At 35.7% G+C, this 27,843-nt stretch overlaps 1 protein-coding gene across 2 annotated transcripts in view; it reads left to right on the top strand.

Moving 5' to 3' along the window:
* Nucleotides 1-27,843, top strand: part of eml3 (EMAP like 3) — a 64,450-nt gene that overhangs the window by 384 nt on the left and 36,223 nt on the right. For both annotated transcript variants that reach the window (XM_073836376.1, XM_073836377.1), the window contains exon 2: nucleotides 26,936-27,112. In XM_073836376.1, coding sequence (XP_073692477.1) covers nucleotides 26,936-27,112 — 177 coding nt within the window. The remainder of the gene's footprint in view (nucleotides 1-26,935; nucleotides 27,113-27,843) is intronic.

Genomic DNA, 27,843 nt, shown 5'->3' with positions numbered 1-27,843 from the left:
GAGTTGAGAAATACGGTTGGCTTTTGCTTTTGGTTTACTGTCAAAAGTTTTAAAACGTATTTAACTGAATATTTTAAAGTATGTGGCAACTTCAGGGTGTAACAGACAGTTACTGACACTATACTAACCAAGTTTCTGACAACATATAGTTACTACATGATGTGTTTCAACTAGTAAATTGGTATTATCTGATGGTAAAACCGCTTTTTAAACAAGACTAAGTTGGTCTCCTAGCCTGTTCAGGCAAACTGGTTGTTAGCTGAGAAGTGTAGATAGCTGAAAAATGCACAAAACCCCTCTAAAACCAAACAACAGGCCTGACCAGAGAAAACACTGACACTACAGAAAATTAACATTAAAATTAAAGTAATGTTCTAATACCTTCTTATCAATTGATTATGTTTTTAAAGTAACTGTGTTTTTTTTTTTTGTAGGAAACTATTTGAACATGCTTAAAATGATTTGGAAGTAGTTTTTTTATGTGAGTCCTCAGTTAGCCCTAAGCTATTGTTCTGTACATTTCGTTATCATGTTTAAGTTTCAGTGTCATTCAGACGTCAATGACATACCCACAACAACAACAGCCAGAGTTCACTGCATCATTTTTGTTCAAAAACAAAAACAAACAACTACTACAACAACAACAACAAAAATTATCCAAGCAATCCAAGTCTCACTTCCTCTGTTGGTCTTCATAGTTAACTCATACTGTCTTTTCCCCTACTTTGAACGTTTCTGACATCCTATGGCAAGCTGTTTTAACAGTTATTTGTTAATACCAGGGTTTGTAGAAGGTGCTTAAAGCACTTGACGTACTTGAATTAGACTTTTTAAATTTAAGGACCCTTGAAAATAGCAATATAGAGGTAGTTGAAAAGTGCTTCAATTATTGAATAAAAATGTATCTATGAAATAAGTTTATTAACTTCTTTAATAAACATCTTTTCATGCAATTATAATAACATCATACATTTTTCTTGCTTATTTTAGTTATTGTCATAACACTATCAAGCTAAACCAATAGCAGTACTGACAGAGTCGTGTAAACATGGCTGAAGACGCAAAAAGCGGAACAGATGAACCAAATCAATTAAGTGAGTCATTTAAGCTGGAACCGCTCCGATTGATTCAAACTTTTGACTTTTCATTTCAAGCGATTCACTAGCAAAACCATTTCGAATTAAAAGAGCTCGTATTGATTTGAAAACCATTGCATCCAACATGATTCACTGTTTCGAAGTGCTCCAATCGGATCACGTTCGGAGTGGGTTCACAAGTCATTTGACTTAGATTGGAACATTGCATATTGCAAATGAATTGATTTAGATCAGAACCTCAAGTTACATATTACGAGTCGAGAAATGGTTCATCCCACGAACCATTTCTCGAGGTCGAGACTTCAGAGCATGGATCGCGAATCATTTGATTCAGATCAGGCTTTCAAATCGTGTATCACGAATCATTTGATTTAGATCTGGACTTTGGAGCGGGTTCACAAATCATTTGACTTAGATTGAAACTTTGCGTATTGCAAATGAATTGATTTAGATCAGAACCTCAAGTTTCATATCACAAATCATTTGATTTACTTCAGAGTGGGTCCTTGAATCATTCCACGAACTGAATGGTTTGCGATCTGCACTTCGAGTCCTGATGTGAAATGATTCACAAATCATTATTTAGATCGAGACTTCGGAGCGTGGATTGCAAATCATTTGATTCAGATCGGAACTTCAGAGCGTGTCTGCGAATATTTTGCTTTAGATTAGAACCCAGGAGCTCGGGTTCACAAATCATTTGACTTAGATTGGAACTTTACGTATTGCAAATGAATTGATTTAGATTAGAATCTCAAATTGCATATTGCGAATAATTTGATTTACTTCGGAGCGGGTTCTTGAATCATTCCACAAACTGAATGATTCGCAATCCACGCTCCGAGTCCTGATGTGAAATGATTCGCAAATCATTATTCAGATCCAGATTCCGGAGCGTGGATTGCAAATCATTTGATTCAGATCGGAACTTCGGAGCGTGTCTGAGAATATTTTGCTTTAGATTAGAACCCAGGAGCTCGGGTTCCCAAATCATTTGACTTAGATTGGAACTTTACGTATTGCAAATGAATTGATTTAGATCAGAGCCTCAAGTCATGTATCACAAATCATTTGATTCAGATCGAGACTTCAGAGCAAGTTCTTGAATCATTCCACGAACCATTTCTCGAGGTCGAGACTTCAGAGCGTGGATCGCGAATCATTTGATTCAGATCAGGCTTTCAAATCGTGTATCACGAATCATTTGATTTAGATCTGGACTTTGGAGCGGGTTCACAAATCATTTGACTTAGATTGGAACTTTGCGTATTGCAAATGAATTGATTTAGATCAGAACCTCAAGTTACATATTACGAGTCATTTGATTTACTTCGGAGCGGGTTCTTGAATCATTCCACAAACTGAATGATTCGCAATCCACGCTCCAAGTCCTGATATGAAATGATTCGCAAATCATTATTCAGATCGAGACTTCGGAGCAAGTTCTTGAATCATTCCACGAACCATTTCTCGAGATCGAGGCTTCGAAATGTGGATCGCAAATCATTTGATTCAGATCAGGCTTTCAAATCGTGTATCACGAATCATTTGATTTAGATTGGAACTTTACGTATTGCAAATGAATTGATTTAGATCAGAGCCTCAAGTCATGTATCACAAATCATTTGATTTAGATCGAGACTTCGGAGCAAGTTCTTGAATCATTCCACGAACTGAATGATTCGTGATCTGTGCTCCGAGTCCTGACGTGAAATGATTTGTGAATCATTATTCAGAATGAGATTTAGGAGTATGGATCGCAAATCATTTAATTCAGATCGGAACTTCGGAGCGGGTCTGCGAATATTTTGCTTTAGATCAGAAACCAGGAGCTCGGATCATGAATCATTTGATTCAGATCGGGAATTCTGAGCGGTTCCGCAAATCTGTTTTTCTTATTTTTTTTCTTAAACAGTAGAAAACAACTGTAAGTGAGCTCTCTGATTGAAGTTCTGAAAATCAAAAGAGTAGTGCTTGAAAAGTCCTTGAAAGTCCTGGAATTTTATTTTAGAATATCTGTGCGAACCCTGTACTGACTAGTATCTTAAATAAGTAAATAAAAATAAAGGTTAGATAGTAAGTAATTAAAAAATCCAACTCTTTAGCAACTCTTCGGTACTTTTTAAATACTAATTATTTGCTCAGTAGTGGTTAGTATATATTTGGCTAGTTGTTGTTGTACATATTCCCGTTTTACTAGCACTTATTTAGTCAGGATGACTACTTTATTATAGTTTAATTAAGTGCTTTACTTTACTAAAATGGAATCAATATCTAATCACTAGAAAACTGGAATAAATACTAAAAGTAACTATTAGACTGAAAACAAGTCACCACTGAATTACTTACTAGTATTTAAACCATTATTAGTTTCATAAAATAGGTACTGGTTATTTTTAATGAGTAAATGTTTATACCGCTTGCCATAGTGTGTTTGGTGTCTAGACAGCTTTGTTGGTTATAATAGAAGTGTTGTAATTTGTAACATTGCTTGCAGTGTAAGTTTTCAGCATTGAATGGGTGTCTGTAGCGGTGACACCGCGTGTGCTTTTGTTTTGTTTACTGTCTGGTAACATGCTGGGCCAGTGGAAGGCTGTAAATGTCATGCAGGAAACCCTCTGGCATCATGCTTTTACCACAGATGCTTAATTTCTCCCAGCTTGTCTTTCTGAGATGGGCTCTCTGTCTGTCTCAAGTGCCTCAGAGTCTGCAACACGTCAGAAGAGATGACTGCCAAATATATCAGATAATTGGTGCAGTTGCAATGATTGGCAAGTTGACATGGTGTCAAAGTGTTTGGTTTTCCACATGTCAGAAAAATGTGCCTTAAAAGTGTGTTTACTGTGGAAGCGGTTTCTGCTTAAAGTTTAGATGAGATGCAAGAAAGGAACTTGAATCAGATTATTAAAGAATTAGTGTAGATTTACACAGCAATCTGTTTTAAATATAACTTCGTTGTGCTTTCTGAAACCTTGATATATGAATGTAAACAGTTTTGCATAGACTTCCAATTCATGAGAATTGTCATAATGACATTTCTATGACCTTGATAGCATTTTGAAACTCCTACATATACTAAAAAAAACGCTGTAGAACAAATTCCACTCTGAAATTGCCAGTAAATTTGACAAAGAAATTGCAAGGTAAACTTTGAAGTAGAAAAACTGCAATGATGTTTTCTTGTAAATGCACTTCAGTAGTCTTCGTTTCATTTAAGGGGAGACACTGCAGGCAAAAATGCTGTTTTTTCATGGACCTCTCAAGTTTGAGATTTTGGGCTTTTTGGTTTTTCATAAAGTGTTTTTTCAGACTAGTAGAAAGAAAACATCCAAAAGACACTATTAAGTGTTTCTTTTATAGCACTTTATCTATTTGTGTCAATAGATTTCAATTACAATACATATTTTTAAAGGCCATTTTCTCCTACACTTAATGTGTAGTGTGCCATAAATCTCCACTTCAGTAGCACTTACACACACCAAACTTGAGATTTTTATTCCTGTCTATATCCTGAAGGCTTTTACAAAGGGATTTGTTCATATATAATTTGCTTTATTATATACAACATTTTATTCCCCCAAAATTGCGGAAATGTATTGTTTTCTGTCAGTATTTTCTGACTTATGGAGCGACAAATGAGATACTAGGGCTGCTCAATTATGGCAAAAATCATAATCATGATTATTTTAGTCAATATTGTAATCACGATTATTTAACAGGATTATGACTCGGTCCAAAACTTTATTTTACTGATTAATTTAAAGATAGGAATACAACAGAAAAATATACAATAAAAAAGTGCTTTTTTGGAAACTGAATACACTCTAACAGCCTACTACAGAAATTAAATGTAATTATTTGAATGTAAAATAAAACAGCATCTTCACTGTAAGAATTAAACATGCTTCGTTTCTTATTAAAACTACAAAAGACGTTCATTCAAGAGCAGTGAGTGATGTTTCTCTTTGGATTTTTACGTTTTATTAATATTAAGCGCAGAGACGGCAGAAGGAATATCATTTGTTGCCGCTTTAAGAGCCACACGGATCCAATATACTGTTACACGCGTATTTTCATTCTCAACTGTTTATAATCATTTAAGACATAACTGACAAGGGTTTACATGAATAATCACCAAGCGCCTGATTTTGAAATATTTTGTTGTGTATTTGACCATTTAGGCATGCACCTTGAGTTAAAATATAACTTTACATGTTCATGTTCTGCTCCGTCTCTGAGCACGTACACAGAATAGTGCAAGTTCTCTTTATCGCTTTTAAAGGTCCCATATTGTACACATTTCTGGAGGTTTATTTTAGTTGTTGATGTCCTTAAGAATATATATTTGCGGTATAAGTGCCAAAATCCATCTCAATACATTTTTACAGCTCCTTTTTTAGGAGCTCTGTCAAAAACAGGCCGATTTTGGCCCATCTAATTAATATTCATGAGCCTCTCTTCTGATTGGCCTGTTGTTTTCTGAGTGACGCACAGCCAGGCCAACCACAGTTAACTACGGTCATGTATGGTTTAGCTGAGTCCAGAGCCATAGAGAGAGCCTAGCCTGCTGATACTCAACAGGATATTTCAGAATGATCATTAATGTTTTTTCTTTTTCAAACACAGAATGCAGTAAGCTACATAACTGTTGCTTTAGTAAAGCCCCTTTCACAATGCGCGCTGATTCTGGAAAATTACGGGAACGAGCGCTGTGTGAAAAAAAGCCAGAACCATAAATGCAGTGTTGTAGTGATGATGCACGTTATCATGCGACTCTTCACAGCGAAAAAATACGTGCAAAGTGGAATGAAGCGGCGATCGGGCAGAGCCAGCTCCTCACTATCAGCGCTGAAGCACAGTTTGTTCAGGTTAGTTTCAGTCAGTGGTGTCAAAAGTATTCACATTCATTACTCAAGTAGAAGTATAGATACTAAGATTTAAAAAGACTTTTGTAGAAGTTGAAGTATCAACTCAAGCTTTTTACTCAAGTAAAAGTATAAAAGTACTGGTTTCAAAACTACTTAAAGTAAAAAAGTAAAAGTAATGTAAGGAAAAAAATCCCATTAAGGACAAAAGCTTAGGCCGCGCCACAGGGGCATATTGTGCACTACCCCACCTCCCCAAAAAACATTTCTAAAGGCCTTAGTGACTATGTTATATTAAAATGTTAATGTTGAAAAATTTGGAATGCACTAGGCTACCTGTTTTAGCTGCATATTTGCCCATTGAAAATAAACCCATTTTATTACAATGCAAATGCATTAAAGAACCATAAATGTGTACTACTGAGCATTAACATGTGTTTCTTGGAGCGGAAGATATGATGATTAGTTGCTGCCTATAAGTATTGTTATCGCAACATTGTCAATCGCGTTGTCAATCGCAAACGTTTATTTATTCAAACTACCTACTATAGCTTCATTTGCAGAGGATGAAGAGAAAGCACCCGTTTAATAAATAAGCAAGTAGTAGAGAAATAATAACTTGTAAGAAATAATCTTTTTTGAGTATTGACCCGAACACTGGCTATATCCTTGCTGGAGTGCAGGGCTGGACTGGGGTTAAAATTTGGCCATGGACAAATTCAGCCCATCCAGCCCACAAGTTCCCCCGTGAGTTTTAGGGCTTTGGATTATAGGGCCTTTAATTAAAGTAAATAAATTAATGAATAAAACAGGACAGAATCAAATAATATTAGATACTGAATTCAAATGCAACTTTTATTAATAATTTATAAAATTAATAATGCATTTTTGTCACATAGAAATGCATGCAGTAAAGCATTGATTTTGAGCTAGAATGCGGGACTTTTATTGCTAATAAATTCTGTAAAAATTATTTACTTTTGTAGAACACAAAAGATATTTTGTAGAATGTAAACAAACATATTTGTTTACCCTTGATTTCTACTCTATAGACACAATTTTTGAATTTCTCAAAGTATCTTCCTTTATGTTCCACAGAAGAAAGAAGTTCATACAGGATTGAAATTACATGATGTTGACTAAATAATGACAATTTTTATTTTTGGGTGAACTGTCCCTTTAAGAACTTTAATATGTGTAGTAAACACCTCAGGCACTGATATTTATCTTTAATCAGGCTCTTACTGAATTAACATTTTACTGAATTAACATTATACTGTAAATGAATTACAACAACTGTCGTCACAAGAATAAAATTACAATGGTTATGTTTTTTTAATAATTCATAATAATAAACTATGAAATTTTTAATAAAAAAATGACAGTAATTATGTATTGACGTTTATCACTTTACCTCCTCATGCAGCTGTTTTCAGCAGCCCAGCAGATACAGAACCTTTAATGTTCTCATATCACACAACTGCCTAACACAATTCTGTGTTAAATCTGAATGCGTCAAGCAACTTAAACTTGCGCCATTTATCACTTTGCATCGCGCTGTGCAGGTGACTGATTCCGCCACTTCACACTTTTGGGCTTTTTGCAGATTCAAATGTCATTTAAAATAGCGCATAATATGCGGGAGATCTGCCTCTCTTCGGCGATCGGCCCACTACTCCACCGGCCCTCCGGGTATGTCCCGGTTCTCCCAGATGGCCAGGAGTGTGACGTGATTTGTGTCATGTCACGTGCAGGTGTGATGGATCGCGTACAAAACCAATAGGGTGTCGGAATGGTATATGTTTATACTTCTCATCCAACCACAACCAAATTCACTCTGTGTGGATGGCGCGATTTATCTGGATAGGGTTTTTTTGAACGATGACATGAATGAAAACTAGCCGAAAAGAAATAGGAGTAACGAGTCTATTTTTAAAATGTAAGGAGTAGAAAGTACAGATAATTGCGTGAAAATGTAAGGAGTAGAAGTAAAAAGTCGTCTGAAAAATAATTACTCCAGTAAAGTATAGATACCCAAAATTTCTACTTAAGTAAGGTAACGAAGTATTTGTACTTCGTTACTTGACACCTCTGGTTTCAGTTTAGTGAAACGTACGCGTCGCATTACATCTCACATCCAAACGTCACATGTCTTTATGGGTTGTGTGTAAAGCACGCACAGACTCCGGAAAACAGCCGTGAATGAACCAAATCAAACAACTCCAGAACAAATCATGGGACACATTATCCGTGTTTTTACTGGAATCGCTGTGTGAAAGAGGCTGAAGTTGACGTGCCACTGGTCTCTTATTTTCACGTTGTTCTGAAGCCTGTTCAATGATGTAGTTTCGACATCTATCGACTGAACAGGGTTTTCTTGACTTGTTTTCGTGTTGTTGTTGCTTAGCAATGTTATGGATGCGATGTTGTCTGGGTTTGACAAAAGGAGGGTGGTTGGTGTTCGGGGTGGTGACTGAAGGCGGTGACTGAGTAGATCGTAGGGCTGGAGGATTTTATCGATTCTGCGATATAAATCGATATTTTTTTTCCAAAGAAAGTATCGATTTTTTAGCCGCGAGTATCGATACATACGTCCCATTCTAATCCCCCGTGTTGTTTACCCCTGTTCGCGTTGCAGGAAGAGCGATTTGGTCAGCCAGCCGCTAGTGTTGCTGTAGAGCAAGTTACCCGTACTAACTTTACACAGACGCAGATGTCTACCTCTTCCTGTTTACCAAGTCAGAGCGAGGATATTCAGAGAATGGCGGCGAATATAAATTTAGCACCCGCCTGCTTAAAGGGATCCCTTTATATATAATTTGATGTTTATTTGCTTACCCCCAGGGCATCCAAGATGTAGGTGACTTTGTTTTCTCAGCAGAACACAAACGAAGATTTTTAACAAAAACCGGTGAAGTCAAATAATGGCAGTCAATGGTTACCAAATCTTTAGAGGAAAGAGAAACACACGCAGACAAATCCAAATTACACCATGCGGCTCGTGACGATACACTGATGTCCTAAGACACGAAACGATCGGTTTTTGTGAGAAACTGAACAGTATTTGTATCATTTTTTTACCTTTGACACACAGCCACGTCCATCTGTCCTGAGCAGGAGGTTAGCTTTCGGATCATCACATGTGAACGCGCTCTGAAGTGGAATACGCAAACACCGGAAGCGATCTGTCGCGTGTATACAACACTCGTTGTTTACACAGTGCACACAGACTGTGGGTATAGCCGCTATTCAAAATGGTAATTACTTGCGCTTATCCTGATTGTTCAAACCAATTTAAAGCTAAAAGATTACATCTGCTTGCGCAAACTCATGCGGGACTTTTAACCGATTTCCCCTTACTGCGTTTGCGTATACTACGTCAGAGCGCGTTCACATGTGACGAGCCGCATTCAAAGCTCGTGCTCAGGACAGATGGACGTGGCTGTGTATTAAAGGTAAAAAATGATATAAATACTGTTCAGTTTCTCACAAAAAACGATCGTTTCGTGTCTTAGGACATCAATGTATCGTCACGAGCCGCAGGGTGTAATTTGGATTTGTCTGTGCATGTTTTTGCTTACTTTTAAAGGTTTGGTGCCCATCCACCAGTATTATTTGACTGGCAGACTGCACTGGTTTTTGTTAAAAATCTTTGTTTGTGTTCTGCTGAGGAAACGAAGTCACCTACATCTTGGATGCCCTGGGGGTAAGCATATAAACATCAAATTTTCATTTTTGGGTGAACTATCCCTTTAATTGCAAATTGCAATGTTGCATTTTATTTACTTTTCAAAGGCTTGTAAGCTACAGTTTGCACTGTTTCAATAAATGGAACTAATTTTCTCAACACATCTTTGATTAATTTTGTCCAGCATTTATTTTGCAAGCTGTCTGATGTTTTTTGAGTTTATTTCAATTAATTCAATCCAAGTAAATGAAACACTTACAAGATGTCACCAAAATCACTCTGTCTCTTTTAAATCTATCAGAAAATGATGTAAGTTTATCGAATTATATAGAATAGTATCGAATTATATCGAATCGTATCGAATCATATCGTTGGCAAAATATCGTGATATATATCGTATCGTGAGCTGAATATCGTGTATCGTATCGTATTGTGAGATTAGTGTATCGCTACAGCCCTAGTAGATCGGACGTCACATCGTTACGGAAGTCACAGCGGCTCGTGAAAATGAACAGCTACTTTAAGCAGGCTGTGTGCAGTTTACTGTGGATTGACTGTTTTGAAACTCATATGGTAGTTACATAGCCCCTAGACCTCAGTTATCATGAAAAAAGCCAGGAAATTTCGATTTTGACAATATGGGACCTTTAAAAACACAACATCAAAGAAACATTAATAAATCAAGCACGTCCCATTTTATGAAAGTCACTTTACATGATTTTGCTGATTTGCATGTGAAATTAGGGCGAGCGAAAGCGCACACTGAGCAGAAATCGAAATCGAAACTGAATTTCGATTAATTGCACAACCCAAAATTCCATCTGTAAAAACATTTGACTCTAATATGTCAGAATTGTGAAACTGACTTCATCCAGTGTTTAGATTTTTGTGCTAGAAATGTATGCAAATTAGCGCATATTTCATTAAATAATGCTCATTTGCATATTCATATCTAACATTTTAGAAAACTTGTAATACAAAAAATGTTTGCAATTATCAGTGTAATCAATCCACTGGGTAAGTACGGCGATAACTATTAGTTAATTTTTTTACCCTATTTACCTGCAGTGTCTCGCCTTAAAGTGCCCCTATTATGCCATGTTAAAGGTAGTTAATATTGTTGTAATAGTCTCTTAAAACAGGTTTACATGTATGCAAGTTCAAAAAACACTTCAGTTTTCTCAAAAATTAGATTTAATTTTACCCCGTTTCTAAATGATTCGTAAACGACTCGTGTGAAGCAGTTCGAAGAATCAGTCTCTCTAAACCCCTCCTTTCAGTGAGCCCTCACCGCTGTGATTGGTCAGATGGTGCAGTCCTTTTGGATTGGTCTACCGCTTCAGCGCAAAACGAAACGCCCATTGGCATAACTGAATGACAGCTGCGGAGACCTGTTAATGCATAGAAAAGATAGCCTCGATTTTACCCTATCAATTCGAGCCGGAGTCTGACGATGAAACGGTTGAAGTGGCACATCGACAAGAAACTGTTTTGCAAGCACAACTGGAGCAGGACGTTTCTCAGTGGGTGTCATATTATAACTGTGGAAAGTGCTTGCAATTTGCTTTTGTAAGCGAACCGGGCACACCTCTACGTTGTGAACTTCAACACTGTAACGTACAACCCATAACACTGCGTTAAGCCATCGTTTATCATTATCATTACTTAAACTAATAAGGCAGACAGACAGTCAAGCTGCATCAATCACAATTTTTATACTACATTGCACTCACAGCTGAACAACAGAACTACAGAAACGCAAGTTAGCCGCTTACCAAGACATGTGCGGGGTTGTTACACACCAACGTACACAAAGACGTATTTTGAACGATCGCTAGAAAATACAATCATCAATTATTAATCATACTTACAGGTAGAAGTTCAGAGGAGCAAGCCGGTCCAAATAAACTGGGCACTGATCCATTTTTTAAAACCAAGTGTTTGGTGAATCTCGCGTTGTAACGTTACTCCCCAAGATTGGAAAAACAGTCATCAGTAAAATGACGCGAACACAACGCAAGATTGGCATTGGACTGCTGAGGTGTTGAAAAAATTAATGTTAACCACTCATTCTTGGTAGTTTCATCTTTCGGAAGGGCATATAAAACAAATTCACTCTCACAGCGCAGGGCGTCTTCTTGACATGATGTAACGTTAATCCACGTGAAAATGGTAGGCCTACTGTTTGTGGGCGGGCAAGTTGTTTGCGAAATTGAACGTGGGCGGACATTACGCAAATGTGTAGCTCGTGACGTGTGGCCGTTACAGAAAAAAGATTCGAATTGCTGACGACTCGTTTAGGCGAATGTGACCCGACTCTTTTTTTTGTTAGACAAAAACTTCATTTATAGTGCACTGTCGGCGTCACAACTTTGCAGATAGTTTATGTTCACATACAGCTACATGACACACTACATGAAATATCATATTTGAAAAGGCATAATAGGGGCACTTTAACCCTAAATCCTGTATGACCTTTTTTTAAAAATCTCTAGTTTGGATGATGTCAAATGCGTGACTTATTCATACTGAATTTCTCGTCTTTATGAATGTTTAGTGCTTAAGTTTCTGCCATGTTTTGAGAGTCATAACAATGTTTCTTTCATAACTCACTTGACTTTATAACAGTAACAGATCTGAATTAGTTATGGAAAATTTGGTTCGACTCTGTCTAATTTGTCTCTGTTTATCCTGTAGAATCAAATAAACGTAACTGACGAAATCGTTTGGAGAACGCAAGAAAGCCTCCCAGCTAGTTAATATTTCTTTCTTCTTCAAATAAACTTTGAAGGATGTTGTATGAAGTTTTGTCTCACTTTTCGACTCATTGTGGGAGGTGAGAATTTGTGTTTGTGAGTAAGAATGAAGATGCAGGGGCGGACAGTGCCGTACAGGAAGTTCCGCCGTAGCCATGAGCGGTGTGCGACGCAACGCTGACAGGAAAGAGAGCAGCGAGAGGTGGGCGAACTGAAGTGGAGAAATGCCACACAAGCCTTATGATAGTTTCATTTCTTATATCATGGCTCAAAGTGAAAACAAACATACTAATATTACACTAAGGTCAGATTTATCCCAAGGTTTGTTGAAATTGTTTTGCATAATCAGTGATTGGTGTTGCAAGCCAAATTCTTAACAGATTCAGCTAAACTGTTTTGCATGGAGCATATGGTTTTGTAAACCACGGTCGAATAAATCAGTGTTTGATTTATTTTTAGCGTTTGTTTATTTTAACATCTTTATTTTATTTGGGCTTGCAGATTCTGCAAGCGCTATTGGGATCACAGTTACTCTGAACTCTTTGACTTTGTTCTGCATTGTTTTTCAGAGTGTGAATTATTTGTTTTGCTTGTTTCAGACAGGAAAACAGTTTCGCATCCCACAATGCTATGCACTTCGCCTGGCCTTCATTTGTGCCACAATTAACCAGAATCTTTTTTGGCTCAGTTTGGAATATGACTGCCAATTATATGCAGAATTACACATTAATTGCACATTAAAAAGTGTTGCATTAAGCATGTTTCTCATACTATTTTAGGTGAGATTACAGTATGCCTTAGGCAGTATACTAGTACATGTTCCCTCTGTTCAAGAGGCTTTAGTACAATTATCTTTAATTAGGACGGAAATGTCCTGGCTTAACGCAATTTATTTCTGGAATTTAACATTTTTTTGCATTACCATAAATTATGTCTATATTTAGCGAATGGTTGTGAAATATGATATGTGATGTTTATACGATTTTTCTTTTGTGCAAACAAGAGTTTTTGTTGTTTGGAAATGGCTTGATAGCTTGATAAACACATTTTTGCATATGGTTTGCATTAACGAAACGAAAGGGGAGTAAGGGAATGTAATTTGGGACATGGGTTGGCTCTGACGTTCAAAGTAACCATGCAGGCCAAATCCAGATTGGTTGCTCTTTCTTGAATTTACAAATCTGATGTTGTGCATTGCTCTGCACTTTCTCTCATATCAACGTGACTCTAAATGTGCTCAATGTTCCCAGTGTTTCCAGCAAAATAAGTCCTCTTTGTTCATAAAGTTTTACAGACTGCTTCTCTGGCCCTGCATGTCTCACAGGACTCATTTCATTGGTCTCAGGCTCCACCTATCTGAAGATTTTCAGCTGAGATACAGGATGTAGACGAATGTCTGTCACATTTATTAAATAAATATGAAGGGTTTGCATTGTGCAAATGTCAGGGTTATTATCTTAATCAGAAACTGACAGGGAAAAAACTGTGTGTAATACATGTACTTCAAAAAAAAATTTTAAATTTTAGTTATAGTAAATGTACTTTATCATTGTTTGTTTTTGTTTTATATTATCAAATATAATTTCAATTTAAGTGCTATTTAGCTTTTTTTTTTTATCTAGTTTTAATAAGTAATTTAATTTAAACTTATTTGCTTTATTTAATTGCCAAAGCAAACTTTTCAAGTTTTCAAGTTTTTCACTTAATATTTATATGTATTTCATTTCAATAGTTTTATTTAAATAATTTTAGTTTAGGAAAACTGTCAAATGTGCGTGAAACATTCTTCCTCACCTGCAAGGCTCATTTACAATTTTTCATATGCAGAGAGAAAGCGAAAAATAAAAAATAAAAAAAACCCAGATGAACAAAACCACTAATTGATTCCTCATGTGCACAGGAGTGCAGTTGGCCTGCTCACATCGCTGCCTGATAGATGTGGCTCAGAGCACAACCGACAGACCTTTATGAAACTCTTGAAAAGAAACTGGCTTGGCGTTAATGAAACTGACCGATCTTTAGCCAACATGTAAAGACCCTGGTCACTTTCAGCTTTTGCTTTTTGCTGAAGCCAGAAGCTTGAGGACAATCACGTTTTCATTGTGCTCAAGCTTCTGGTTTCTAAAACGCCAGTATTCTAAATTCATGGAGACCAATTAAAGTCTTTTTTACTGTATGTTACTATCCTTGCCATTCTCGCCCACTCTTTTCTCAAATGGCAGACAGACTGTGCCATATAATCGTGGCCTTGTTAGTTGCCAACATTACCAGCCCACTGGCATTTTCGGCATTTCTGTGTACATGCTGGCTTGATTTTAATAGGTGCAATCAAAAACGAAAAAACAAACCCTCATAATTTCTTTTATGAGTGCTTCTTGACCATAATAGCAGCAAGGCATTTAGTACTTGGAGAACTACTGTTGGATATTCATGCAGCAATTTACAAACGGCCACCAAGTTGCTGTTGAAATGCAGACATTTATGTTACATCTAAGCTTTTTAGGTTTGCGAACTGGATTTGTTAGTGTTGCATAGGGTTAAAAAAAATCCCATGACACTGAATGAAGGATTAAAGCCATAGGACCAGAATATCATGTAAGTATATACAGCTGAGTTCAAGAAATAGTTCTCCCAAAAGTCATTAGTTTCTCACCCTCATGTAGTTCCAAACCTGTAAGACCTTTTTCGGAACACAAATTAAGATCCTTTTGATTAAATCTGAGAGGTTTCTGACCCTGCATAGACTGCAACGAAACTGACACATTCAAGGCCCAGAAAGGGGTGTGACGAGATCCCATAAGAGGATATCCTTGCAAAACATTTTGCAGTGTTTAATTAGAGCTGCAGGATTAATCGGATCGCAAGCTCTATTCAAACACCCACGCAGTCTTATTCCTGAATGACAGCAATTCAGGGGTGGCTAAACTGTTTCACTTCGTTACTCACGCTCCACTAACATGTTTGATGATGAAACGGGTATTAATTAAGGTATTAAACAGGTATTAATGACATTTAAATCTTTCATGCTGCTGCTGATCCAGAAAGAGCAACACAAACAGTCTTAAACCAAATTTAAATAACAAAAATACTGGGATAAAAGTTTATAGTTTGGGTATAACACTTATTGTCTACAGTAGCGATCAAAATGAAAGCATCTTTAACACTCGTATGTATTGTAACTGCTTATCCTCTTCCGCCAGGAGGTGGCAACAACTGTGCGTTTAAATAAGTATTTAGCATTGAATCATTAATTCAGAAGATTCCAAAATTGATACAAGTCTTTATTAATTGAGACCAGGGATGGAAATTAGCACCCACCACCAGCCAAATGCGGGTGATTTTGTGTTGTGGCGGGTAAACTCGCTTCACCCACCGGCCACCGTGGCGGGTAAATAAAAATAACATACTTCAACCGGATGGCGTGAGGCGGTAATGCACCTTAATGTTGGTTGCCAACTGCCGTTAAAATACACGAAGAAGAAGAAGAAGATGACGGCAGCACGCCTTCAAAAAAATGTGGCGATACATCACAGGCGTTAAGAGGTCTGTTAAATATCTTTACAATCTGCTTTTGAATAAATATATTGTATTTCGTGCTACAGCGCACATTCTGTCAGATACAATTCATGGCGCGTCTTTCATAATATACTGTACAACGCGGCATTCATTCACATCAGATGAGAACTCGGCGGCAGAGTTCCACGCACACAGGGGCGTAATTTCCACTGGGGACACACTTTTCAAAATCCCGTTGGTGTCCACCCAAATGGTTTTGTTAAGTAATCTCTTGTATTTTGTATGCATGCTCTACGCTGCCGAGAGTTTCGCGATATAGTAAAAACAAAACCAAAAGTAAAACGCGCACACGCATTCAAAAGCAACTTTAATACCCTGCGTTTAGAGAGCGACTCCCCAATGCGCGCAAATTAGGCTACATAAAATATCTAGGCTGTTATAGTATGTGGGCTATAAGTTGTGTAGTTGTGAAGATAGCTCTGTATCATGATAGAAAAATTCGGTGAAAATGTCAGTATTTTATTGAGACTTGAGATTAAATAAACTGCTCAAGTATAGATCTAGACATAGTTTTAAAGACTTAAGCAATTAACATTTTGTCAGAACCACTAGTAAATTGTTATTTTGTTTAGATTTCTTATCTTTTTTCAGAATTGTGATCTCCAATTTATAAAAAATGGTGTTTTTCAGTTTATCCACAATCGTGCAGCTTTAGTTTACTTTAGTTTACTTTATTACTGCATATAATTCATTAAAATAGAAGTTTAATTTCATAAAGTACAAGTTGATATCAAAATGCACCTCCTTTTTTGCATTTAGTTTTTCAGTTGAATTATAATAAAAAAATTCCCCATATATTTCATCATTGAGGATTTTTGTAAAAAAGTTTCAAAATCTTGTCTCGTTCTCGTGAACCCAGTCTCATGTCTTGTCTCGTGGGATAAGTGTTTCGTTACACCCCTAAAGGACATCATAAAATAGTCCATGTAAAAGTGCCATTTACTCCCGCCATTTACTCCCGACATCTGAGCCACTGAAGACGCAGAGGATTAACGTTACTTTCGTTTTTGAAAGGAAAGCGACGATCGCAATCTACATATGCGTTCGTGGGAATCATACGTGATGCAGCTTTTTATGCATCTTTGCAAATGGCCTTTCTTAATAATGCGCTTGTTAGTGAGTTTTGTCACTAAATGCGGCTAAATGTGGCTAAAGTAAACATTACGGCTCATCATCCCATGGCAGACAGGGGCGGGACGAGCAGAGCTCATTAGCATTTAAAGGAACATGCAACAGAATAGCTCGCTCTAAAGTAGGCTGATTTTGACAAGGTAAAAAGAGTGTTTTTTTACACTATCATTGAGAATGTCTTCTTATTCTAATTCACTGATTAAATGTAAGAATTTGTCTCAAAAGATAATGCACACTTTTACAAAAAAATAGCTTTTTTAAAGTTAAAATGCTCATAAAAGGTAAAAATGTATTTAAACTTATTGGAGAAAATTAGGAGTCAGCTGTCCATGGTAGTCCTTAAGATACCAACACAATAACACACTCAGCAAAACATCATCTAATTATCGTTAGTTAATTATCATAATTATTGAACTATCCCTTTAAGGTTGCTTTGTGACTGCTCAAAATTCTGTGTAAAGATGTACTGCAGCATAAAAGCCAGATTAAATTGTGCCTGCTCCCTGATCCACTTCAATCCCTGGTATCAAAGTGTACTGTCATAGTTGCTGTGTAAACGGATTCATGCCACCTCTGAGAAGCATTAAACAGTGTGTGTAAAGACAGCTAAATACCTTTTCAGAATTGTCTCTGTACGACCTTTGCAGTGTAAATTCAGCAGTAGACTGAGTGGATGGGCTCTTCTGACTTTGGCCAGTAAGTAACCACCCAGAATAATTTAGCAACCTCATAAACATCTAACATTTTGTGTTACCCAAAGAACCATTCAGTAAACAATTCTTAAAAGACCCTTTTTCTTTCTTTGTGTGAAAAATATTTTAATAATCTGAAGATGTTGTCTATTGAAAAGGTTTCTGAAGGCTCTTCATGGAACCAGTGATGAGTGTAGAAGTAATTATGAAGATTTACAGCAGTCAGAATGTGTGGGAACTTTACAGATCAAAGAGATGACTGGATTATGTTAATGTGGAAATATTGGATTCTTTAGACATCTGTCTTTCATTATTAACCATTTGGTCATTCTCATTCAAACAGGTGTTTAGACAATATGGTGAGTTATAACTTTGGATCTGTAAATGGTAGGCATCTGAATTGGATCTGGATAATCTCCACACACAGCTAGAATGAAGACCTTACCATGCATAAATAGAGCTTGTCTTTGTTCCTTTGTTTTGATTCAAACCAGTCGGGTCATATTGTATTACACTGCAATTTACTGTACTGACAAACAGTGTACTTGGCAACTCAGACCTTTTGTTTGGTTTGGTGACTGCATTGAATCTACAATAAAGAGAACATGGGTGCTCCTAATGTTGCAATCTTAGGCCAGACCGCACATGTAAATGACGCAAATTATTTCTGAACCCAAATTACAGTAGTGAGTAGTGCAAGTTGAACTTTGCAGAAAACACTGTTAACACATTCTTTACTTTCTATTTTTTGGAGGAAAAAGTACTGTAGTAAACTAATCACCGATTGTTTGAAAACAAAAAATATATAACATCAATCAGGCTTAAAGTAAGTTAAATGCAGCAGTAGGCTGTTGAAAATTTTCAACAGTTTTACCAGTTTATAGCCACAGTTTGGGGTTTAAGTTCCATTTTGTGTTGAATAATTGTACTAGTTGTGCTACTAGTATTGTACTGTAAATCTATAAATTCTATTTTTGTTCAATTTTATACATTATACTACATTTTCCTTATAATGTCGGTAGACAAGTTCACTGGTAGAAATTTTTCAACCAGTACACAGTGACATGATGATACTGTGGTATGTGGTCAAGAAAACATATTGTTTGCACGTGTTTTCAAGGCCTTGAACAGTTAAATACACAGACTTGTATGCAGGGCTTGACATTAACTTTTTTCCAAAATTACTAGCCACTCAGCAACTTTACTGGCCCCAATTTTGTTGTTGGGAAATTATGTTTTATATGACTAAAGTTACTGCATACTAAAATGTATTTAAATTGATTTCCATGTTTTGTTTAGTTTTTTGCCTATTCAAAAAGCATTTTCCCCTAACTGTATTAAATGCATGCGTCATCTTTCATTTCAAATTCTTATATTTTATTTATAATTTCACTTAATTTAATAAGACCTTTTTGGCACCCTTACAGCAGCTGAGGTGGCATTTAGATGCATTTACACATGTTTAATGAAGCTAAAATGTAGCATGAAAGCATTTACGTTGCAAATTTGCAACAGTATAAATAATATTATGTGCTTGGAGTGTATCAGTTTTTTTTAATATAAAAATATGAAATGTTGGGAAAAATGCAAAGATAAGATACTTTTAAATATAAAAGTAAACCGCCAATAGGTGGCATCAAGAGACTGTTTTAATGAATGAGTCATTGAGTCATGCCTTCAAACGATTCATTCAGGTGGATGGAATGAATGAAGTGCCTGGCTGTATCCAAAATTGCCCCCTATACCCTCAAATAGGGCACAATGCAACTTGCAACGTGCAATTACAAATCTCAAAAGTGAAAGTAAAATGATGCATTCAAAAAAGCAGTTTCAATGACGTGCATATTAAGAGCGGCTGTGGCTCTGTGATTAAATATATATTTTCCTCCATATGCGAGCTACTGAAATGAGCCGCTCTGTGAAACAGCCAATCACAGCAGAGCTCATCATTATTATTCATGAATCTTCCAAATAAGTTAATAACAGACCATTTCATTCTAGGGACAAATCCTAGGGTTGTAAATGGACCTGTAAAACCGTTTCTGAAGAATTTTTGCCCTTTCCTCTGCCATATACCTTCTATGTAGATAGAACAGTTTAAAATATTGTATCAATTCATTCTATGGCACCTTTAATGTCAAGCTCTGTTATAAAATTTAATGTCGAGCCCTGCTTATGTGTCAAAATCTTTAAAAGTATCTTCGTAAACAGTAATTTATGGCCATGTCCACACTAATACGTTTTCGTTTGAAAACACATCTTTTTTCTCTCCGTTTTGGCCTTCCGTCCACACTTAGACAGCATTTTTTGTAAGTGAAAACTGAGCTTTTTGAAAAGTGGATAAATTTGAAAACACTGTTTCTGCGTTGTAGTGCGGAGGCTTTTGAAAACGTTGATGCATATTTAGTCATGTGACACATATTGTACCAATAGATATCTATGTTTATACCGGTAATTGTGCCTTTTATGTGCTATTCACTGTCACACTGCTGCTAAAGAGATTTACCTTGTACACTAAAATGATGACAGAACATTTACTCACAGTTGCTGTCCTGACTCTGTTTGCGGCAAAACATGACGACAGCTGCTTTTTAGATCAAATATGAATGAGCGCGACATGGACACGTCAGTGAATGATGAGATATTTCCGTAAATAAAATGATCCTGCCAAAAGAATTGCGTGTTAACTTATTGTGTCTGTTCCGTCTGTTTAATCTCAGTGAGTTTTTACGCATACACAGTAAGGCGTATTTAACGTTTTCCTGCGTTTCAGTGTGGATGAGAAACTTTTGGAAAACGCTTGAAAACGCTAGTGTGGACGGAGAGCATTTTAAAACTTAAACTCCGTTTTCAAATGTACCTGGATTAATGTAGCCTAGCCTATGTCAAACAGCTGAGAAAGAAAACATGTGTAACATTATATTGGATACAGGCAGCTCTTAAAGTGACAGCAGTCTAATATTCTTTCTGTCTGTCATTTATGTTAATCAAACAACAAAAGAAAGAAAAAATCTCACACTTCTCTTGACTAAATCACTTTTGTGACTTTAAGGGGAGACACTGTCAAGTCTGAGATTTTGGGCTTTTTGGTTTTTCACAGACTAGTGGAAAGATAACATCCAAAAGATACATTTAAGTGTTTCTTTTATAGCACTTTATCTATTTGTGTCAATAGATTTCAATTGCAATACATATATTTAAAGGCCATTTTCTCAAAATGAGTTTTTACTCCTACACTGAGCCATAAATCTCCACTCCAGTAGCACTTAGACGCACCAAACATTACATTTTTATTCCTGTCTATATTCTGAAGGTTTTTACAGAGGGATTTGTTCATACATAATTTGCTTGATTTTATTCCCCCTAAAATTGTAAAAAAATATATCGTTTTCTGCCTGTTCTAAGTATTTTTTTGAATTATGGAGTGACAAAATGAGATATCCAAAATTCCCTCTGTAAAAACATTTGACACTAATATGTCAAAAAAATTAAACAAGAATTTTGAAACTGACTTCATCCAGTGTTAAGATCTTTGTACTAGAAATGTATGCAAATTAGTGCATATTTCATTAAATAATGCCGCATTTGCATATTAAAACCTAACATTTTAGAAAAGTTGTAATACAAAAAGTGTTTGCAATTATCAATCTAATCAATCAAGTTATTGGGTAAGCAATAACTATTAGTTAATTTTTTTACCCTATTCACCTGCAGCGTCTCGCCCTAAGAAGGAATATATATTTACACAGTAAAGATAAAGAATATGCAGTCGTTTTATACAATTGATTACTTTATACAATGTATGCAGCATTTCTTATATAGCAGTTCTACTGTAGTTTTTATTTTTTTGTTCTATTGCTTGTAATTAGTTTCTTGTTCTTATTTAATCGCCGACTGCTTACTTGTCTTTAGTGAGCTTGAGCTTTATTTATTTATTTATTTTAGGCTAGTATTTTTTTGTGATGTTGACACTAGCAAAAACAATTATGGAATCTCTATGGTATCAAAAATTGTGATATTATAAAGACCTTATTTAAAGCAAAAATAACTATATTGTGATATATATATATATATATATATATATATATATATATGGCAGTTTTTGAAAATTGTGTGAGATATTTAATTTTGTTTATTCTTCCAATTGTTTTTAACTGTCAGACAAATCAAATATTAGTTATCTAGCTTATTTATAAAACTAATAATTATGTATGATAATTTATGATTGTTGATAAGGGAACTTATACTCTGTGCTGATTTGATATCAGCATGGAATGAAATGACATCTTAGCGGATCTGCAATACAATTATTTTTGTTGTTTTAACGTGAATGTGGTTTGCACGTATCTTTAAGATCTCAAAAGTCGTTTGATTCTTTCTTGTGCATGTATCTGCCTGTCTTCAATCAGTTAAAAGACTGTTGGGCCACATGGAGTTCAGCCAGAGGTTGGTTTGGATGTAAATATGCTGTAGATCTGTTGGCACGTCCTAGTTCATCCGGTGTTGATCTGTGTGAAATTTGTTGAAATGTCAGACTAAATTGGCCATGCAGCCCTGTAGTTGGCAAGCATTTGTAGCTTTGTATAACTTCCATAGTTATAATGTAATGTAAAATCTTCAGGAAAAGTACAGTTTAAAGGAATACAAGTTTGAAACACCCTTTAGGTAAATAAATACTGACCTGTCCCTTTAAGGCATTCTGTCCACAAATGTGACTCATCACCATCTGCAGTCATAAATGAAAGTTATCTAATAAAAACAGGGCTATTAAATGATATGTAGCCTTCATAGTGCATCTCAGGTTCTTAGTGGATTCACTGTTAGTCCATATTTGTGGCTGCTGTGCACTCACAGCACTTTGGCCACATTTAAATCTGTTTGGTGTATTTGTGGTTTTGGCCTCTGGTTGGTCTTGTGAAACTGAAAAACATGTTAGCTGGATAAGAGCGTCCCACATCTTCAATGAACCCATTGTGGGAAGAAAGCAGAGGAGTCACGGTTCTCGTCCAGAGGCGTTGAATAGCCCTGTTTATGAGTCTCTGAGTGTGAGAGAGAAAAGAGAAAGCTAAAGTTTAGACTTCATTTTTGTCTTTCTCTCTCTGGAAGTGCACAAAACGACACAAGTAGTGGTTAAGGAAGTCTGGACCTTTGATTGTGCGCACTTCCTGTTGTGTTTCAAAGAACTTGAGCCAATAATTTGCAGCAGCTTGCCTCAATAAAATGGGTCATTTTGTATTTTCCGAAATATCACGATTCACAATCTTATCACAATTCTTTGTCATGTTGGTTTTACTTAGTTTACTTAAGTTGTCTGAGCAGTACAGTCAAACTAATTTCCCTATTTTAAAACCCAAACCTTACAAGGTAGCAAAATCTAAAACAAAAAGTATCGCAGATGTTGAGGCCAAAGTGGGCGAAGATAAAATAAAATCTTTGTCATTATTTTATCTTTGATTTTAAAAAATAAGAACAAAGATAAGCTACATGTTACAAATACACGTAATATACAAATAAAACAAACAGTGCTTTAATTTTCAGGTACAATAGGTGTATTTATAAGTAGCATTCAAGAAATTGAATTAACAAATATATATATATAAAAAAACACTATATACATATACATAAATTATACATTGACTTGTATTAAAGCAACTGTATTAAAGTACTTCAACTAAGAGCAGTGAGTGATTTTTCTTTGTTTTTTGTTTTATTAGCCTACCATCACCCATTATTGACCATATTCACGGATTACTTCCTTGTTTAGACAAGCCAGCTCAGTCATTTCTGGTCAACTGTACTGTGCCGTAATAGGAGTGTACTTTGCTCGTTTTCTCTACATAATCCATTCACAATCGAAGAAAAGTTTTGTTTGTCTAAGAGGACCAAACCTCCATGTATTCCGTTTCAAGAATGACAAACGCGAGTTAAAAAAAATATGCGAGTAAATCGGCTGAATATGCGCGAGTCATTGCTATGATTGACAGTAAATATGATTGACGGACGAAATATCTGACGAGCTGATGTCAAAAAAAGAGCTGTGCATTAAATGATTCAGACTAAATTCAGAGTAACAAAACTACAGCGGTAACAAGTTTGTGTTAATTAAATATAGGCTATTTAATAGCTTTTAAAGTTCAAGATGTAGTTAATAAATTATATAAAATATTTCAAATTCATATTAAGTGAATTGTTTAATTCTTATACCATTATTATTTAACTTATTTAATTTGTAGTGAGCTATATATAAGTATTTAAATAATTCACCTTTATAGGCTGTTTGTGTCTGAGTTTATTTATTTATTTTAATGACTTTCTGCACTTGCTATACTATATACTTCAGTGCGATAAAAGTATTACAAATTTATTATGCTAGTAATTTTGTAATAAAGCGAAAAGCAAGACATCTTGAAAAAACTAGAGAGTTGAAATGGCATCTGCACCTATAATTGATCCTCTGCTGCCATCTTCTGGTTATATGGGTCATTTTATGTTATTTTCATCTTAAAAAGATATTGTTTTCTGTGAAAAGACTTTTTTCATGTCGTCTTTATGAATGAAAAGTGAATCTTTGAAGTGACTTTTATTGCACAGCTGTGGAGTTAAGTAAAGGAAAGGCTTTAAAATATTACAAGATTTTAAAAATGTGTTCATGACTATGAAGGAAAGTTACTGATTATTAAGAATACAATTAAGATGTCTATCAGGTACTCTCCTGGGATTACCAGGGTCAGCATTTAAATATGTTGTTAAATAAATGCCGCTATCATTATTTATGATGTTGCAATTATTATTTTTCCCAGTTTCTGATAAGAACAAGGCAGTAGAGGAATCTTAAGAGTGTCCACCTATATATAGGACATGATTTATCATAATGCGGAAGTTCTAAAGAACGCTCCGTGCATATGGTTAATTCTGTCATCATTTGTCTTTTTTTTTAACCAAAACATGTTAAACCTAAAACTTATTTTGAATAATGTAAGTAACCAAACAGTTGCTGGTCCCCAGTTACTTCCATAGTATTTAATTTATTTTTACTATCAAAGTGAGTGGGGACCAGCTACTGTTATCCACATTCTTCAAAATATCTTATTTTGTGTTTAGCACGAGAAAACAATTAATAGAGATTTGGGACAACATCTGAGTGACTACATTTTTGAGTGAACTGTTCCTTTAATGACAATCGGCAGCATGTTTAGTTCTGTCGCTTTAAGAGCTGCATGCATCTAATATACAGGTGCGCATCCGTTTTTCTCTCAACTGTTTACTTTGACTTTAGATATAACCAACTGTGTTTATATGTAATCCTTCCATGTTTTTGACAGTTTTAGCAAATCAGACAGGAAAGAAAGGAAAGCTTAGTTCGGTAATCAGGCGCTGTTTGACAGGCTATTAGTGCATGCGCTTTAGGATTTGGAATCTCACAGAAAAGAGTTTAGATTTATCCCTCACTTTGTAAAAATGGAAATGAAAATCATAATAACAGTACAGTGCATCTACAGCTGAAGTCTATGGGGGAAGGCGTAATAAACTTTAAAATAACGTAAGTTTTATGTTCATATTTATATATGACTAGTGTGATAGAATGACTTCACAGTGCATGCAAATATAAAATAATGTAACATAACTATCTGTAAAGTTAGCATTTAAAGTAGGATTTGATCATGCAATTTATCTATTTATTTACACTCTTGATAATCCATGGAACCTTTCAAATGCAGAAAAGGTTCTTTATAGTCAAATTTTTTTTTAAATGTTCTTCAAAATGGTTCTTTTAGGAAATGATCACTCACTGAAAGGTTCTTTGGGGAACCAAAAATGGATCTTTTATGCCATCACTGCAGAAAGATTTTAGACAAATTTAAACAAATTTACTTAAAAGTCTTTATGTCGAATAATATTGTACAAGCTTCTCATTCTACCATGAAACTTGCAATGTCAACGTCACTATTGACTTTTCAAGTGCATTACTGTGAAAATAATCTGTGCTTAGTACATACTAAGGGAAAACCTTTTACTAAAATTACTATTTGTGGTACTCGTCAAAATGCCATAGATGCTGTCAGCGGGGTTCAAATTGCATTGAAGCCGCAACATTCTTTTAAGGAACATCATGACACCTTTGAATAAACCATTGATGCTGTCGAGACAGTAGTCCAAGGCCCAATTGTGGTTCACTACTGCTGTAGTTCAGTTCTGTGTAATTCGGTCAATAAAGGGTTATCACTAGGGAGGAAATGCTTCAGGCTTTCTTGTGGCAGAAATAGATTAGTCAATAATTCCAGGTGATCAAAGCAAAACGAAATGGGTGTGTTGGGGTGAGGCCAGTGTGTGATTGAAAAGTCTGCCAATTATTTATATTCTTACAGCTTAATCTCATTTTACTGCCATTTTATTGCCATTTTTTTAATATTGCATTTTATTTTATTTTTATTTAAAGACACTGTTTTTATTGAGGGATTTGGAATTTGGAAACTGGTGAGATGACCTATTAATAGACCTAAGATCATTTTGTCAACTACAGATAAACTCAAAGCTATTAGACTGGTTGTTATCGAAACTAAAACCATTGAGTAAAAATGTGAGGTTTTCATGTTACTGCTTCTATGACACATCATGTGTAGTTAGCTGAGAAACTTTTAATGTTGCATATTAATGTTTTCATGTGTGTTTGCTTTTGTGTGGCCTATTGTAACTTAGAGAATAGACCTATATCCCTTTTTAAATACAACAAACACATGCCATGTATTTAGCAGAAGCGTAGAGTTCATTGAAGCCTAGAGGGCAAAACATTCAGTCGGTAACACTTGCACTAATGACTCTTAATGACACTCATGCATTTTCTGTTACATTCCAAAATTTAAGACATCAAAAAGCTGTCCTATGTTTTTTTTTTAGGTTATAAAAGTTCACCTATAACCAAAAACTTTTACCCTTATTAACATGACATTCTGCATAAAGAAAACGTATAACTAATCCATTTTAACTAATAATAATTTTTTTTTGCATCTTATTACTGTAATGCAAAAAAAGTATATATTTTTCAAACTGTGAAATATTTAAGTCATGAAATAGTAGTATATGTTTTTCTGCTGTTTGTTTGCTTGATTTTTATATTTACATTGTTTTCTAGATGATGTGTCTGCAGAAAGCAGCACAGAGTTTCCTGACAGGCTGTCTTTAATGGAGGTGCGCCTCCAAGCACAAGAAGATGAAATAACGCTACTGAAGTCCTCATTGGCCGACGCCCTGCGTAAACTCCGTCTCCATGACCAACAGATACCCCTGCTCAAACAGCAGCTGATTGCTGGTAAGAGCTTTGTTTAAAGAAAGGTTTACACAAAAATAAATATTTGTTAAAAAATGACTCAGACTATCCAAGGTGTAGATGAGTTTGTTTCTCCATCCAAACAGATTTGGAGAAATTTTGCATTACATCACTTGTTCACCAATGGATCCTCTGTAGTGAATGGGTCCTCTGGTCTATGCATCCCTGCATCTGCTAAATTATTTTTATTAAAACATCCTACGAACTGGCTCCTAGCCCCGTTCTAAATGATTTGCGATATGCGCTTTAAAGTCCCTTTTGGAACTTTTGCATTATTATTGACACTTTATTGTCTTATTTTAATACTGTAAAGTAGCTTTGACACAACTTGTATTGTAAAAAGGGCTGTATAAATAATCTTGACTTGACTTGACCTTTCGGAATCAAATTATTCGCCATACGCGCTTTGAAGTCCCATTTTAAATCAAATGATTCACGATACGTGATTTAAAGTCCCGTTCTGAATCAAATGATTCGCCATGCGCGATTTGAAGTCCCTTTCTGAATCAAATGATTCACCATACACACTTTGAAGTCCCGTTTCGAATCAAATGATTCACCATACACACTTTGAAGTCCCGTTTCGAATCAAATGATTCACCATACACGCTTTTAAGTCCCGTTTCGAATCAAATGATTCACGGTACGCACTGAAGTCCCGTTTTGAATCAAATGATTCGCCATACGCCCTTTGAAGTCTCGTTTTGAATCAA

This window comes from Garra rufa, chromosome 3, assembly GCF_049309525.1.
Source record: "Garra rufa chromosome 3, GarRuf1.0, whole genome shotgun sequence".
In the NCBI taxonomy this organism is placed as follows: domain Eukaryota; kingdom Metazoa; phylum Chordata; class Actinopteri; order Cypriniformes; family Cyprinidae; genus Garra; species Garra rufa.
Note: the sequence above shows the minus strand (reverse complement) of the source record. Positions and strands in the feature narration are given on the sequence as shown.